Source organism: Schistocerca americana, chromosome 3 (assembly GCF_021461395.2).
Source record: "Schistocerca americana isolate TAMUIC-IGC-003095 chromosome 3, iqSchAmer2.1, whole genome shotgun sequence".
Classification (NCBI taxonomy): Eukaryota; Metazoa; Arthropoda; class Insecta; order Orthoptera; family Acrididae; genus Schistocerca; species Schistocerca americana.
The window spans coordinates 943,868,621-943,886,901 of record NC_060121.1 but is presented as its reverse complement, the minus strand read 5'-3'; the positions used below and the strand labels follow the sequence as shown (position 1 = coordinate 943,886,901).

General features: G+C 38.1%; 1 protein-coding gene across 1 annotated transcript in view; it reads right to left on the bottom strand.

Moving 5' to 3' along the window:
* LOC124606815 (WD repeat-containing protein 19) overlaps positions 1-18,281 on the bottom strand; it is a 303,209-nt gene that overhangs the window by 48,285 nt on the left and 236,643 nt on the right. Inside the window, exons 17-19 of the mRNA XM_047138882.1 lie at positions 17,751-17,897; positions 11,527-11,693; positions 7,733-7,979 (exon numbers count right to left, since the gene is read on the bottom strand). Of these exons, the coding sequence (XP_046994838.1) occupies positions 7,733-7,979; positions 11,527-11,693; positions 17,751-17,897 (561 nt within the window). The remainder of the gene's footprint in view (positions 1-7,732; positions 7,980-11,526; positions 11,694-17,750; positions 17,898-18,281) is intronic.

The window sequence follows — 18,281 nt, the reverse complement described above, 5'->3', positions numbered from 1 at the left end:
TCTTGACTTGCATCCCTGTAATAGACCTAGATGTAAAACCCGTCCCACTGTAGTGGGACTATGAATTTCGCCGCGCTACACTCGTTCCCTCATATATAAATTATACCGTTGCAGCTGTATGAGCACTCAACGGCAGAGAAAATATTTATAAGAAAATGAAGGTACAAAAATTGTAACTCTCTTTGTTTTCTACTCGCTCTTGTCTCTTGAGAGCGGAAGCTTAACTTCACTTATTCGCTAGTCTTGGTATGATTCAGATGTAAAAACTTCTTTGTTAGTCTTGGTCTGATTAAGACATAAAAACTTATTGATGTGCAGACACATCGTATTGTGTAAGCTTGTATGAAATTCGGAGGTTGGAAGCAGCCATAAAATACATTGATTTCAATATCAAGACGGTTTTAATTCGTAGACATTAGTAATTCCTGGACGATGAAATTTACTGCAAGATTTTGGAGCAGCTATGACTTTTTCATGCAGAAATGAAGCAGGAGATTATTGGAGAACAAGACCGGATGCTGCACGAGAGAAAACATATTAACTTGGTAATGAATGAACTCTTATCTATGCCATTTCCCCCTGTTAATCACATATTGTTATTCTCTGTTCTCTTTCAAATAATTTTTGTAGTAGAAATTGGTTTGACTTTTGCTCAGAAACGCCACAAGGACCACCCCAAAATGACTGCTTCACAGCCTGTGCCATCTGGATCCTACCTGCCAACACCAACTTTTCTGAACTGCACGGCTGAAAGCTCTCCCTGCAATATATCATATATTCCTGTAATCCTCCTGGCTTTAACCTTTGTTAGTCATTATCCTTTACCCACCTATCCCCTTCCCTGTTCCCATTCCAACACTTCACAGCTACATCAAGGCAGCCACAGTCTTTTTACTTCTCTCCTTTTCTTCTCCTCCCCTCACCCCTGCCCTCCGTTTAACCTCCCAAATGCACCTAGCTGCCCTACCCTCTCTCCACCTTATCCTTGTATACCCCCACAAACAGCACTTTACTGTCCCCACTATCACCCTACTATCCATCCCCCTCGCCACTCAGCCTCCTCCTTACCCCCACTGCTAAGATTGCTTCTCCCGTCAAGCATGCACAGTGCCTTGCAGTGTGGTCTTGGCAGCCAGAGACAATGGTCATGTGTGAGATGAGTTTCATTTGCGTGGTGTGTGTGTGTGTGTGTGTGTGTGTGTGTGTGTTTGCAAATTCAGAAGAAGGCCTTTTGGCTGAAAGCTCAGTTGTTTCACAGTCTTTTTGTTGTGCCTGTCTGCGACTCAACATTTCCTCTGTATGGTGAGTAGCAACCTTTTCTCTTCATAAGACTGTCACTATTCCATCCTGGATTTTCCACCATTTGATTTAACATAAGAGGATAGTTTGATCTGGTGTGTCACCCACTGAATGTGGTAGACTACTGCCTCCAGAACTTTTCATTTGACAGCACTGGGACTGGAGACATCTCAACATTTCAGTTTGGTCTTAAAATCAGTGGTCACTAACTGAAGACCAACCTGCATGTTTCCTGCAAAAGGGTACTATAAACTAGACATTTCTTCAATTACTTTTACACAAGAACTTTCCATATACTGATTGTTCCTCTGACATAAATACATGTAATTAAACTATAAATTCAATTAAATGAACATGTCACTAAAAACCAAATGACATGAGGGCAACAATGTATATGTTCAGACTTAGGCAAGTTCACTATAAAGTGCACAGATTGAAGTTTTTTATGCCGATAACAAAGAATGAAGAAAGAAAACCAAGTATTCTACATTAACTGAGAAAATAATTCTGTCACTAAAGGCAGATACATCCTGTTTCCAGATAATCTACAAATTTGTGGATTCCAAAAAGACACTTGTGTTCAGCTTTAATCACAATACACAAAATTTACATATATTTGAAGACCGCAATAAAATAAAAATATATCAGGTTACCTTCCATTCAGAAACAGGGTGCACACAATGACTGTTATGTGGCTTATAAATTATAGAGTGTAGCAGTCAGTCTTCCTTTTTTAGATTTTATAACGCAAATCCAGATTTTGGTTAGTGGCTAGCCATTCTCAATACTAAAAATACAAGAAGTACATAGTCTTAACTTGTATATTACATACCACTATTTTCTATTCTTGATGCATGTAAGTCCCTATTGTTCGGGCGTCAGTCACATTTCTTTGAATACTACTGTATAAAGAAGGTAGGCTGTGTGGAGAACACATCGGTTGGTTGTATGGCACCCTCTATATTAACTATTTATATAATATTTAAGAGAAGTAAAAAAAAAAAAACTTCAAATTTGCATGGGACTTACATAAAATAAACATAACTAAAAATATGTACATTGCTGTTTGAAATACTTCATCATTGCCAGTAAAAATAGAAATATATATATAAGATATTTCCAGGTTCACTCCTTGTGAGTCAGTTGTTTTATTCTTTAAACACCTAAGTAATGTCAGATAGGTTAAACATTTTTTTTTTAATTTTTATTTGTAAGACACAAGAAGTTACATGCTATATGCAACTATTAGAGTTGATCTGATTTAAATGTTTTTTACCTTTGTATTATTTTTTCTCTTTATATAAACATCATGACAGGTATGTTGTTCCTCTTATTTACTTAATAGCTCATAGATGGCACCAAATGTCAGCCAGATGGATGGTTGGTGTAACTTGGCATTCCGTTACAGATGTAGAGGGTACTAGTCTCTTTGTCACTTTAAACCAATTTTACTTATAAATACAATAAAACAAATACACTGAATTGCTGTTATTAACAATGTACATGCATCTGAGCTAATGTACCATGGAGAAAGTTCTTGGGGTCAATGTTATAACGATCATACTCATACAGTATTATGCTAATGGCTCCTACATATTGGCAAGATGGCAGGAGCTACCTCATTCCCCCAGGGTCAAACCTTACACTGTTTCCTAGCAACAAGTTTTCAAACAATTCCCAGAACAGTGCATTTTTCATAATGACCTGATCATTAATCGGGTTGCTGTCGGCATTCTTGTGATGGCAGAAGATCTCCAGCTCTTCTAGGAGGTCGAGGAACCTGTCCTCCTCGCATTTATGCAGCAACCTCACATTAGATGCCAAAGTCGGCACCTTATGTTTCGTTGTAAGTAAATGGGCAGCCATACTCGATTTCTCCATGGTGTCTTTCCTTCCCAACGCGACGTGTTCCCCAAACCTAATTTCCAGCCTCCTTCCTGCTTGGTCAACATAACAGGCCTTACAGTCTGGGCAATCAATTTTATAAACTCCAGAATCATGAAATATGTTCTTTGCATCTACAGCGTGTTGCAGAATACAGTCTAAGTTATTTTTTGTTCCAAAAGACACTATCACATTGTACTTTCTAAAGATAGTTGCAATCCTTGTACTCATTTTTCCATATTAATGTAAACTGACAAACTTAGTATTTTCTTTAGGAACCATATTATTGTACAGCAACATCCAATTTCATTAGCTATGTTCTTATATATAGTACCTAACAAGTCATGTGAATAGTTATTCACTTTTGCAATGTGCCTTATTGTTGCCATTTCATCATCATATTCGTCTTTCGACAGTGGAATTTTGAACAACCGATTGATAGCAAAATTCAAAAATGCCTTCTTATGTTGAACGGGGAGGTTTGAAGTAAAATCCACAATGCCATCAGTACAAGTCTCTTTGCAAAAGATACCAAATGTATGCCTGCAATTTTCATTCTGTATTGATAGATCTAGAAAAGTAATAGATTTATTTGTTTCAGTCTCACAATAGAAAGGACTACTCCTACCATCCACCACTGGGCGTATCGGATAGCCTTCTTTGTCTACCTTTATTTGTGCCCTAAGTGTGGGTGCCAGGGGGGTTCATACTAAGAAAATCAATAAGCATATATTAAGAAAATTAAGAAAATAGATGAGGTTGTAACGTCCAAGGCTCAGAAGAAATTGCTAGATCAGTTAAAAACTTGCAGTGAGATAATATCACCAAGGGAGGTACAGAGGCTAAAGGTGATGAACCCCCTGGCACCCACACTTAGGGCACAAATGAAGGTACACAAAGAAGGCTATCCGATATGCCCAGTGGAGGATGGTAGGAGTAGTCCTTTCTATAAGGTAGCTGGAAAATGCCTATGGTTTCTTAAAACTCATTATAAATTCTATAAACAATTTTCCATTAAAAATAGTTTCAAACTTGTCAATAAAATCAGAAATACACCAATAACTGATGAAATGAAATTTTTTTCTCTAGATATCATCAACTTATACACAAACATACCTATTGATAAAACTGTGCACGTCATTCTGCATAATTTAATGGAATAAACCAAGCTTTCTATGAGGGAAGTAGATGAATTCACTGGGCTACTTATCATAATTTTGAAATTTAACTACTTTAATTTTAATGGGGACACTTATTCCCAACAAGACCGTCTCAGTATGGGAAGCTCAATATCTGGAACGCTTGCGGACATCTTCATTAATTATCTAGAAAAGAGATTCTTTTCTGAAAATCTGTCGTTGGCAGACATAATTGTAGTCTACTTTAGGTACGTAGATGACACACTACTGTGAATACAGGGTAACTATGATGTCATCAACACTATAGTAGCCAAACTTAATAACTTGCATCAAACAATTAAATTTACTCATGAGACTGAAACAAATAAATCTATTACTTTTCTAGATCTATCAATACAGAATGAAAATTTCAGGCACACATTTGGTATCTTTTACAAAGAGACTTGTACTGATGACATTGCGGATTTTACTTCAAACCACCCCGTTCAACATAAGAAGGTGTTTTTCAATTTTGCTATCTATCGCTTGTTCAAAATTACGGTGTCGAAAGACGAGCATGATGATGAAACGGCAACAATAAGGCACATTGCAAAAGTGAATAACTATCCACATGACTTTGTAGGTACTATATATAAGAACATAGGTAATAAAATAGGATGACACTTTACAATAATATGGTTGCTAAAGAAAATACTAAGTCTGTTAATTTACATTAATATGGAAAAATGAGTAATAGGATTGCAACTATCTTTAGAAAGTACAATGTGATAGTGTCTTTTGGAACAAAAAATAACTTAGACTGTATTCTACAACACTCTGTAGATGCAAAGAACATATTTCATGATTCTGGAGTTTATAAAATTGATTGCCCAGACTGTAAGGCCTGTTATGTTGGCCAAGCAGGAAGGAGGCTGGAAATTAGGTTTGGGGAACACGGCGCGTTGGGAAGGAAAGACACCACGGAGAAATCGAGTATGGCTGCCCATTTACTTACAACGAAACATAAGATGCCGACTTTGGCATCTAATGTGAGGTTGCTGCATAAATGCGAGGAGGACAGGTTCCTCGACCTCCTAGAAGAGCTGGAGATCTTCTGCCATCACAAGAATGCCGACAGCAACCCAATTAATGATCAGGTCATTATGAAAAATGCACTGTTCTGAGAATTGTTTGAAAACTTGTTGCTAGGAAACAGTGTAAGGTTTGACCCAGGGGGAATGAGGTAGCTCCTGCCATCTTGCCAATATGTAGGAGCCATTAGCATAATACTGTATGAGTATGATCGTTATAACATTGACCACAAGAACTTTCTCCATGGTACATTAGCTCAGATGCATGTACATTGTTAATAACAGCAATTCAGTGTATTTGTTTTATTGTATTCATAAGTAAAATTGGTTTAAAGTGACAAAGAGACTAGTACCCTCTACATCTGTAACGGAATGCCAAGTTATACCAACCATCCATCTGGCTGACATTTGGCGCCATCTATGAACTATAAAGTAAGTAAGAGGAACAACATACCTGTCATGAAGTTTATATAAAGAGAAAAAACAATACAAAGATAAAAACATTTAAATCAGATCAACTCTAATAGTTGCATATAGCATGTGCCTTCTTGCGTCTTATAAATAAAAATTTTAAAAAAGGGTGTGCCCATCTGACATTACTTAGGTGTTTAAAGAATAAAACAACTGACTCACAAGGAGTGAACCTGGAAATATCTTATACATATTTCTATATTTACTGGCAAACATAAAATAAGTCGGACAGCAATGTAAAGAATTTTACTTATGTTTTATTTTATGCAAGTTCCATGCAAATTTGAAGTTTTTTTCCTTTTCTTAAATATTATACACCTAGTTCATATAAAGCGCGCCATACAACCAACCGATGTGTTCTCTACACAGCCTACCTTCTTCATACTGTAGTACTCAAAGAAATGTGACTGAAGCCCGAACAACAGGAACTTACATGCATCGAGAATAGAAAATTGTGGTATGTAGTATACAAGCTGTTAAGTTATGCCATCAGTTGTAACTTTTTATTATGTCACCTGACTATGTACTTCTTGTATTTTTAACATTGAGAAAGGATAGCCACTAGCCGAAATCTGAATTTGCATAATAAAACCTAAAAAAGGATGACTGATTGCTGCACTCTATAATTTATAATATTTATAAAATATTATAAAATTATACCTTATACTTCTCCACATAAGCACCATTCAAATTTAAGTATTTTTAATATCTCTTACAAAGTTAACAAACACCCTCTGCTGAAAATTCTGTCACATGAGACTGCAGCCAACGTGTGACTGCACCTCAAATATTCTTGTTCTGCATTGTAGCAAAAAAAGAAGAAGAAGAAGAAGTACAGAGGAGCAGTCATCTGTTGAGTATTATGGTTATGAGAAAGGTATTTTGGAACCCAATGAGCACAGAACTTGTGGTAACCTAATTGTTCATCCCTGATCTCTTGCTAAACACTCTCTATGTAATCTCTTTGTATTGCTACTGACACATCACGAGATTCCAGTTTTATGATTCTTCTTCTTATTCTCCTCTTTTTTGTTAATTGTCTGTACCAGACTGTTGCTGAATACACTGACTTCTGTAATCACCATAAACACTTGCCCTTCCACTCTTAGACAATGGCACCATTGATGGACAACACCTTCACCATCACATTGAATCTATGTACAGTACAAATCTCATCATAAATGTCAATAAGAATTTTATTACAGAACAGATTTTACACTTGGTGGTGTTTCAAATGCTATGTTCATTCTACAGTGTAAGTCACTGTAGTGACTGTTCCATCATCCCCACAACTTTCTACACTATGTGAAAACAGAGATTAATTTCTGAATTTCTCTCAGAGAAATACAAGCTAAGAATTCTGTAGGGTATTTTGTTCTGTCGTTGCAATTACAAAAATGCGCACCAGACATGTTTTGGTTTATTGAAGTAAAGCATCACCAGTGGTCTGTAATTAAATTATTTACATTTTGATTTGCTTTATTTTACTGAAGTGAAACACATCTGGTGAATAAAGAAATTAAAAAAAAAAAAAAAAAAAATCACACATTTTTGTAGTTGCAACAACAGAACAAAACACCCTCAAGAATTATAAAGCAACTACGTACACTATGGCCACACAAATGAAGAACAGAACCTCAGAAAATCCCAGTCAAACAACCACATCCAGGAATTAAGCAAAAGTAAAAACAATTGTATTAGATAGTTGCATTCTTCATTACACAAGTGTTAGCAACACATTTTAATGCAGCTGAATTGTGAAGCTAATTATTTTCTATTTTGTGGTGAAAAGAATACTTCAAAATTTTAATTTCATGTACAAAATTTTGCTTTCTTGTGTCAGTGAATTTGAAGTTGAAAGTAACTGACCTTATTATAATCCCCAGCATGAAAATAATATTTTCCAGCCAAAAGGCTATTTTTTTCTGTTTCAAAATGGAGAGCAAGGCTTCTAAAATCATCTGGTCTTGGATCAATTTCTACTGAGTTTGACAATATTTCCCCATATAATTCCATCTGCCCATGCTGCCTTGCAAGCTGAAAGGCTTCATCGTAGCACTGCGACATTACCAGAAAGCGAATTGCAGACTGATAGTCATTAAGTCTTTGAAAAAACCTGAAACAAATTAAACACGTTAATTAAAACTAATTTTACTACTGATAGGAAGGCTACCTCCCCATCTAAAGAATACAATGTGGAAAAGATAATGTTGCTGGATCTACTGGAATTTAAAAAAAGGTAACCATTAATTCTGTTCAATGTTTTTAATTATTGTTTACAATATAAGAGAACTGGAGAGTTGCACTTTAACTTCTGTTAAATTCCATGTGCCTCACCTTTCATCTCCTGCCCCAGTAGGTTTTTACATACATTTATTTGTAATATGGTGTAATTTTTTCTGTATTACCTACAATAATTCCTTACTAAATGTTTTATTCATTTACATGGTGTATAAATTTTTCTGTATTTCATAAAAGATTTCTTTACTAAATCCTTTATTCTTTTGCAATTGAAGAGTGCTGATGAAAAAGAGGGTAAAAAACCTTAATACTAGTTCTTTGTAGATGTTGTAGATATAGTAATGTCACAATTTCTCACATCAAAAAGCCTTCACAGCTTCACTATTTTAATGCATCCTTAGGACATTCTTAAGTCATCCTCATGCATAAATATTGCGATATCACACGTGGAATTACACATTGCAGACTATGTCCAAATGCCAATAAGAGACCTGTATACAACAGATTTTTTATTTTTATTTTCAGATCGATGTGAACTTATCACAATGCAAGATTGATTCAAAATCACAAATACGACCAAGTAGATTCTAAATTACAAATATGACCAAGCAGGTACCACATTGGATTACATGATTATTGGGGCAAAGTGTCTAATAGGTGGCTTTGTACTTGAACTTGCTGCTGCAAAGTCTTGTAAAAGTGATCCAAGGATGAATAATAAAACAACAACAACAACTACTACTACTACTACTACTACTGCCGCCGCCGCCACCGCCACCACCACCACCACCACCAATTAAATAATATTATCATATGCCACCAATTACAGATTTATCAAAAAATGGGAGTTTTGTCTCAGTTTGCTATAATAAATGGCACACTGGTGGTTAAGCACAAAGTAATGGCTGGAAACATAAACTTCTCCAGATGTGTTTTATTCAACAGTGGCTGTGCCCATTTTCACTGATTTTATACAAGTGAAAACTTTATCAGAAGTAAACTAGGAATGCATGGAATGAAACAAGTTTTTAAGCTGACCAATCCATGAAGTGTACACAAACACTGCAACGGGAAGATTACTTCCTACAAAGGACAAACAATTGTTATGTAGTCTGTTGCAAATGCCAGTTCTCCAAACTTTCTCAACAGTGTTTTGCAGAAAGAACATCTTCCTCCACGGATTCTCATTTGAGTATTCATTTACATGGTGTATAATTTCTGTAACACTCATGTGCTGACTGTATTGCCTAGTAACAAATGTAGCACCTTGCCTCTGAACTGATTTGATGGTTTCTTTTACTCTAACCTGGAAGGGAGTCCAAATATTCATGCTCTACTCAAGAATGTGGCCTACTTTACAGATGAGCTGCACTTCCCTATAATTTACTCAGTGAACCAAAGCTGACCATTTGCCTTCCCTTCAGCCGACGTTCTATCTCGTGTTGCTTTGCAATGTTATGCTAGATATTTAATCAACGTGACTGTGTCGAGCAGCACAGTACCAACAATGTATCTGAACATTACAGGATTTTTTCCCCCTGTTCACTTTCATTAACTTACATTTTCCCACATTTCAAGCAAGCAGCTAATGACCCTACTGACTCATTTCCTGTAGCTTCTGTCTCTCGAGCTGTGTTGCTTCCAATCTTTTATTCCCTTCAGTAACTACATGCCTTTCACTTAGTTTTTATTTTATCTGTCTCAATAGGATTCTCTCTCTCTCTCTCTCTCTCTCTCTTTGTAAAATAACTGCTTAAAAGATGTAAAAAGTTTCTGGTTCAGAGGTTCTCATTGCAGCAAATGTACATACACCTCTTCAGTCTGACAGGGATTAAAAAGTCAAATGGAAAACATCGTACTCTTTCATTCTCACAGTACAATTTTTGAGGCGTAATGCACATCTGTGCTGATATAATCACATACTGATTTTCACACTAGGATTTACCAACTAAAAATGTCAAATGTCCATGCCTAATCAGATTTGCTATTAAATATTTTACAAACTACTCATAACATATTATTATTATTATCTTTAAGTTTATATATGGGCTGCCATTACATGTTGATCTCTTCCACACTGTTTTTTGGCTCATAGCCGGCTGACAAACATAAGCACATATTTTTGTATGATGTTGCATGCAAATGCCCAATGTATGAATATTGGCTAATCCTCAATGGCTGTTATCGATAGGATAAAACAGTTTAGCCTAAGTCAAATCGGTTTATCCTAGTTATAATTTACATACTTTAGGATAAACTGGTACATCCTAGTCCGAACTAATTTCACCTAGTTTGTATCTTCTATAAGCTTTTCAAAGTAAACCGAATAAAGGAATAGAAATAAAATAGTAAATATGATTCATTATAGTTATTTATTAACTAATCTTTTTTTTTGTAACGATGTTCTTTTTTCCAACTTTTCTGCATCTTCTACCTGTTTAACCAAATCCGCATATTCATCTACTGATAATACATTATAATGAGAAGACTTGTTGTTTTCACTCTGCAAAATTTCCTCCAGAAACTGTTCTCTCCATAGCTTTTGATTGACTTGTCTACTACATGAAGGCTCATCCTTGATGAAATGCCTCACAATAATTATACCAGGATTATAAGAAAATCTTTTAAACGCAACCACCAACTTAACACATGCACTTGTTGATGCAAAATACTGTTCAAAACAAAGAACAGTACGAGTGAAGAGCAGTTGAGAGGCGCAAGGGGTGAGCCAGAGATGATTCAGGCATTCCCCGTTCGTACAGACAGCGACATACATTCTGACTAGGCAAAATTAGTTCAGACTAGGACATACCAGTTGATCCTAAAGCATGTAAATTCTAATTAGGATAAACCAATTTGACCTAGGCTAAACTGTTTTATCCTACTGGTAACAGGATGAACAAGTTTGACCAAGGCGAAACTAGTTCATCCTAAAATCGGGTTTGGCCAGTAACATATATGAACATTACAATACCAGGTTACTGTGTGTGTGATTAAATTACGTTCATGTGCTTTCTTTCAGTTTCATATGCAATTCTTAATTACTGTTACTGTCATATGAATATACTCATTTCAGGCAGATACTAGATACTGGTCACCTAACTCTTTGATTCACAAAAACATAAATCTCCAAATTAATTACTGAGTAAATCAATATCAGTTCTTGATGTAGAAGAGCGAAATATGACCATGAATACATCAACAATATATTAAGACTCAGCTATAAAAAATTATCGCTCTATGTATAATAATACTTATCAACTCACTATAAAGAAAACTGAGTGCACTGGACTATAGACTCCAGCCACGATCACTGCTCAGTGGTGATCAGCAATTATACTTTTCATACTGTTATTATTCCTTCCTGGATTTGGACTAAAATATTAATTGTTTATGAGTGCAATTTTAAGTTTCTGACTCACTTGGCCACCATCTTAGCGCCCTCTAAGCTCTTTGTTTTTCTTACAATGTCGACTGCATCCTCAGGATTATTCAGATAATCGAGGTTAACACGGATGACATTGTCAAAGTCTCGTGCTGCCTCATATGCAGCTACAGCCTCACGGTAGCTGCCGTCTGCTTCCTTCGCCTGAAGCAGGAGAGAAAGGGTTATATGAAATGCTATAAATATTTCTCATAAAATGTGCAGTTGAACAAAACTGCTGTCACAAAAAGAATATGCTAATATTGTGCTTCTTGATCACTAATGACATTATGGAATGCATACTCTGGGGCATAATCAAGCTGAAACTACAGAACTAAAGCATGTCCATAAAACAAAATGAAGATTACAAACAGCATTTAAAAATAAACAGGCATCCCAACAAGTGCTCAGACTGTGGAAGGTGGCAGAAGGTAGACAACTATATTAACTTTCAAAAGCATTGACAAGCTCTTCAGGAGCTGGAGAAAGACAGAGCTGCAGACAAGTAGTTTACAGTCCCTGTATAGGATCTGAAACTAAGTCTCTTTCTCTTTCTCTCTCTCTCTCTCTCTCTCTCTCTCTTTCTCTAGCTCACATTTAAGTCACTTATCCTCCTCCATGTTGCCTTCACTTGAATCTTTTCACATTAGAGATGTGAAACTACACGTGACCAACCATTTTTGAAAGAGAAATCAGTATGAAAATAAACATACGATTGAGAAAGTAGAGCATCGCCTCCATTCTCAATGTTGAGGAGCAGGGAGAGGCTTGTGAGATTAAAGTACACAACAGCACAGTTGTTAGGAGTCTTGCAACAATATTTTGAGATGGAAGTTAATATCAAATCTAAAATGAAGGCTCTAAAAGATAAAATTGACAGTTGAAATCTGTTCCAATCTCTCAATCTTATGAACATTCAATTAACCACAAACGAGGGTATTATGCTTCAAACTAGTGTTAAAAGTCATGATGAAAATAATCTGTTGTTACTATGCAAGTAAAATAATAATATTAACACACCATGGAAATATATTAAGGAAGGAAGGAAGGATTAGGATTCAACACACTGCCAAAAACAAATTATATATATACAGCTACACATATACTTCGAAATCCACCATACGGTGCATGGCAGGGGACACCCTGTACCACTACTGGACATTCACTTCCCTGTTCCATTCACAAATAGAGTGAGGGAAGAATGACTGTCTGTATGACCCCTATGAGCCCTAATCTTTCTAATCTTATCTTCAGGGTCTTCATGCAAAATGTCTGTTGGTGGCAGTAGAATCGTTCTGCAGTCAGCCCCAAATACCAGTTCTCTAAATTTGCTCTCATAAAACATGTAACTCTCTCCACATAGCTATTTAGGTAGGAGCACAGAGTCCAAAAACTACGTAGAGGTGAGCATGGAGGAAAACACAATGTGCCCAGCATGAGTAACTGAACAAACTAAGCACATGGTAAACAGAATATGGCAAAAAACAAGGGATATGTCCGAGGCAGTTGGTGTCAATTTAAGAATTGATGGTCCAGTCTATTGCCACCAATACATACAGGGAAGAGGAAAACTGAGTCACAAAATTTTAGCCCTGGATAGCTGATGCCAGTAGGAACCAAAATTACTAAAGTTGTGTAGGTCGACAATGCACCATTATTAAACTACGGTGCCACATGCTCCGATTGGCTGTGAGATTGCCCTCTTGCCGTTCATCAGTTGACGGGCAGCGCTATGGTTGTCTGTTCACACATACAAACGTTCCTCGCCACATTGCCGCCCCAATGTGATACGCACATGTGCCGAACAGGTCTTGCTGTTTGTCTCCACCTAACGTCAGAGGCATTCACACATAAGCTTTGCTTCGGAGCACACTCATGTCACCTGCAACTTAGTCATACAGTAGGCATGGTGGCACAGTACTCATCTGAAGAACGATGGGATATGGTTTTTATTTATGGACTAGCTGACAGTAATGTGCACAAAGCTCAACGGTTGTATGAGGAACGGTACTCAGCAAGACGCCTACCACACCCACAAACGTTTATAGGAATTGACCGGTAACTTGGCGTAACAAGCTCATTAGTGGGATATCATGGTGAAGCTCGAATACCTCAAGCACAAACGGATGTTGCATTTGAAGAGGCTGTTCTTGAGTGCTTCGAGGAAGCACCTACAAGTACTTGAGCAGTTGGACATGATATGAGGGTCACTTATCAGTTAGTTTGGGAGGTTTTGAGGGACGACAGCCACCATCCATTTAGTTTCCACCCTGTTGTCCAAGACCTAAATCCTGTGGCGGACTATGAACATAGGTTAGGGTTTTGCTGGTGGTTTCTGCGACATATTGCACGAGATCCCAACTTCCCCACCATTGTGTTGTTAACCAATGAGTGCACCTTCGAGTGGGATGGCCTTTACAACAATTGAAACATTCATTATTGGGCAAGGGGGAAATCCTCACATCACATACACCCATGGACACCAGGAACTATTTTCGCTCAACATTTGGGCAGGCATTGTGGGTGGTCATCTGATTGCACCAGTCCATCTACCTTCTCAACTTACTGGGGCAAATTACCTTCCCTTTTTGCAAGAAAATCTACCCAGCCTGTTGGAAGACGTTCCTCTGGACATACGGCTATGCATGTGGTTACATCATCATGGGGTGCCTGCACATAACAGTCGTGCTGTGTTTGAATATTTAAATGAACCCCTCAACAGCTGGGTGATTGGCAGAGGTGTTCATAGGACATGGCCCTCGCGATCACTAGACCCACGCCACCGGACTTTTTCTTGTCGGGAATCTTCAAGGTTCTCATTCACCCAACCGGATGCGAACCACCTAGAAATGAAGAGGAATTAATGGATCACATTCAACATGCCACCAACCACATCAGGGCAATGCCAGGAATCTTTGAAAGAGTTCAGCAAAACACCATTCAATGTTACCAAGCTTGTGTCGCATCAGTGGGTCGCCAGTTCAAGCACCTGCTTTAAGTCCTAGCTACAAAAAAGGCCCTTTTAAGGGCGAGCACAATTTGTAAAAGGCTTTCTGTACAGGAACTAACAGCTGTTGATGGGTTTGTTTCTGGTAAGTCTGATCATGAAACTAAAATGGATGTGTCGGGACCCCAATGGATTTGCCCTCAGAGTAGAAGGCTGGCGCAATACCACCAAGCATGCGGGCCACCTTGGATACATCATGAGCTACAGCAGACTAAAGCATTCGTGGTCATGTGTTGTCCAGAGCATTCAGCAACAGAGCAATCCCGCGGCCAATTGGAGCATGTAGTGCAAAGTTTCCGTAGTTTAAAAATTGTGCTTTGTCGACCAACAAAACATTAATAACTTTGGTTCCTACTGGCATCAGTTATCCAGGGTTAAAATTTTGTGACACAATTTTTCTCCACCCTGTATACCCCTGAGTCAGTGGTGCTGCCCATACAATGTTTCGTGCACGCTAACCATGACAGCTTGTCACACTGCCCTGCTGCAAGACCTACACCCGCTCATCTGCTCCCATATCTGCCCCTCCCCCTGGTGGGGATACTAAATACCTACCCAATGAAAATGGCATTTTGTGCCAAAAATGGCCAGGAATGTGCCACAACCTCCTCTGCAAAATGAGAGAAGGTGTTAGGTTCTCTGGCTCTGGATCTGTCCCTGAAGTAGTGTCGATGTAGCTGATACTTCCAGAGTGGTAGAAGACTGTGGAGACTGATGTAATGGCTGTACTGCTTGCATCAGCTGGGGCAAGGTCTCATCAGTGGGTAAGTGAGGAAAGGGGGGGGGGGGGGTGCCTGTTCCAAGACCAGGGCTCCGTAACTGGAGGTGTTGGAGTGATAGTTATTGTCACCTCATTCTGTAAGTGAAATCTGGATGGCAGAGGGTTTGGTGGAACCAGCAGTGGGTCGGTGGTTGCACTTGCAGCTGCAATTGGGAGCCTCCTATCAGCAAAGTGCCACAACTGACCATGTTGCCCAACGGAGACAGCGACATCATGGGGACAACAGGTAATGGACGTAACTGATTGGAATGATGGGCCATCTGCCCTTGATTGGCAAAGTACTGTCTTTGTAGCCCACTAGCACAGCTGGTAGTCATTAAGGCTACCGGCCAAAATACCAGGCCCAAACGGCAGCCCCATGGGGAAACCATAGCAGGTCGCAATGGTACAGGGTGCAAGAAACTCTAAGGACCTCACAGTTGACACCCATGCAAACCTTCTGCCACACTGTAGCCACTAATTGGCATTGCCTGATACATGGCAAGAAATACTAGACACAGGACAAGGGCAAAATATGGACTACTTCACCTGGGTCTTGAACATTCAAGTTAAGTGCTCCATCTCAGTGCTAGAAGCAGATTAAACAGTGTGGTAGTCAGATGCTGGATATTGTTGCAAATGCAAAAATCTTCAAACTCACATGAGATAAATTGCTAACCATTATCAATTACATGGGCCTGAAGGGGAGTCATAATGGCACAAATGACAGACAACACACAAATAGTAGCTATCAAGATTGTGAAGACAATATGGCAACATATGGGAAATTCGACTAACACATCAACTACGAACAACCATATGCTTGCTGAAAAGGAGCCTGCAAAGTCAATGTGCATCTGTCCCAAGGGTGCTCCAGGACTGTCCAAGTGGAAAACTGAATTGACGGAGCAGCCAGGTTTTGTGCACAGGCAACACAGGATCTTCACTATTGCAACTGATTGGTGGCAAATAGAGATGGTGCCTTGTCAAACTATTTATTTGTGTGGTCTGCTTGTGTTGCTAATGAAACTGCAAGCATGCTACCACCACAAGGGTTTGATGTCCAAAAAACTGTGTCAGCAACTGACAGAGTTCCTCAAAGTTAAGTTTTTTGAGTTGACTGGAGGGCTTCATCTTTGCAACCACCATATAACCATGCACAGCTGGACAACAACAAGGTGGCCTTATCATTGAGATTGATGTTACACCTAGCAGTTCAGCATGAGCCAGCACAGTAGTTCGTCCACCCTTCTATGGACTCCTCAAAATGAGTGAATGACAGGAGAAGGGGCTGTCATAGTAACCTGAAGAATTTTAGCCAATAACTCAAGAGCGGGAAAACATCCTTTTATAAGTGAATATTATATCTGTTTTCAACAGCTTTCACCAGCTAAGGCACCAGGAGACACTAGGAGGAGGTCACAGCTTGTTCCAAAGAACTGGATTTATTGGGTAAAACTCTTCGGGCTACTACGGTGGGCCACTGTCACTGGATGGGACATGATACCAGGTAGTGAACAAGCAATGGAAAAACACTAAGAAAGAAATACTAAAGTTTAACATACTGTCAATAACTGACATAATGAGAGAGGGGGAATGTTTACCAAAATATTATTGTCATGATTGTCACACTATAGAAATTACTTCTTGTAGCTTTCTGTACTCTGTGATAAACAAATACTGTAACATTTATAGATCAAAAGTCTGAGAAGCAATTTAGAACCCTAACAATGAAAGTAATTGCAATAAAGATGATGACTACAGGCTGCCAGAGTTATGGGTTGAAAAACTGAGTAACTATTCAGCCACAGTACACAAGTAACACAAACAACTATCAGGAAGCCAACTTTGTGACACAACAATAACAATCTGGTAAATGGGAATGGCCATGAAAGCCTGAAGACAATATTCTCTCTCTTGCTCCATATTTTTTCGTACCTGCAAGAAGTGTGCAAAACAACAGTAATTTGGAAAATTACCTGTGGAGGATTTTACCATAGTTCCATATAAAAATGTAATTCACAGAAGCCACAGAAAGACACTAAAACCACTACATTTGGCAGTCTAGTCACTAAAAGAACTGTGACTGGACCAAGTGATTTTCTCCTATTATTATAAGTTCAAATAGAGTTAAATTTCTTAAAAAAAAAGGGACGAACATTAGTAACATACACACAGTTTACAAACACACATTTTGAATTAAAAATTAAAGCATGTTTTCTTCACATGGTATTTTTTTTATTCTATAACTAAAACTCAGAAAATTATAGTGAAAATATTTTCTCAGTTTCTGGAGAAATAAGTATAAATATCAGACCCAAATCATTTTTCTGTTTTTACTTGCAACTGAGACTTTACTCAAAAATCATAAAATAAATTACTTTCTTACAATTATCAGCTAGTATCTTTACAGTAGCTTGTATACTGAACAATCAATGACAAACTACTTACATACCTTAGCATACTGAATATGTATTTTTGGAGATGAGATGTATGAGAGCAGCTCACCAACTTTAAACCAATTTTTCAGTCGAATGTATGTTAACGCTGCTTTCTCAAAAAACTGCCCTTTCTCATAGAGCAGAGCTGCATCTGCCAGGTGCTGGTAATTAAAGAGAAATATGATGAGATTAGATACTTTACATTTGGAATAATATGACTAACACACAGAGAAGTAGCACTTGGAGGTAAAATAAGTAATAAAAGGCACAAGGCATAGTGTCTATTGAGATTTTCTTGAGTGCAGAGCTACCTAGTTCTGAAATAGTACAAGTCCAAAGACCTCTGGCATTAATGTTTTGTTCCAACCACATACAACCTCAACCTCAGTGATATAATATTGCTGTGTGAAGCACCTTAGTAGCCATTACTTGATGAATGTCACGAAGTAACAACACTGCTTGAAGACATAACTAGATAATACTTCCACTCTCTAATTTATATTCTTCTCTAGGAACTCAGCTGGTGAGAGTTATGCAAAGGATTG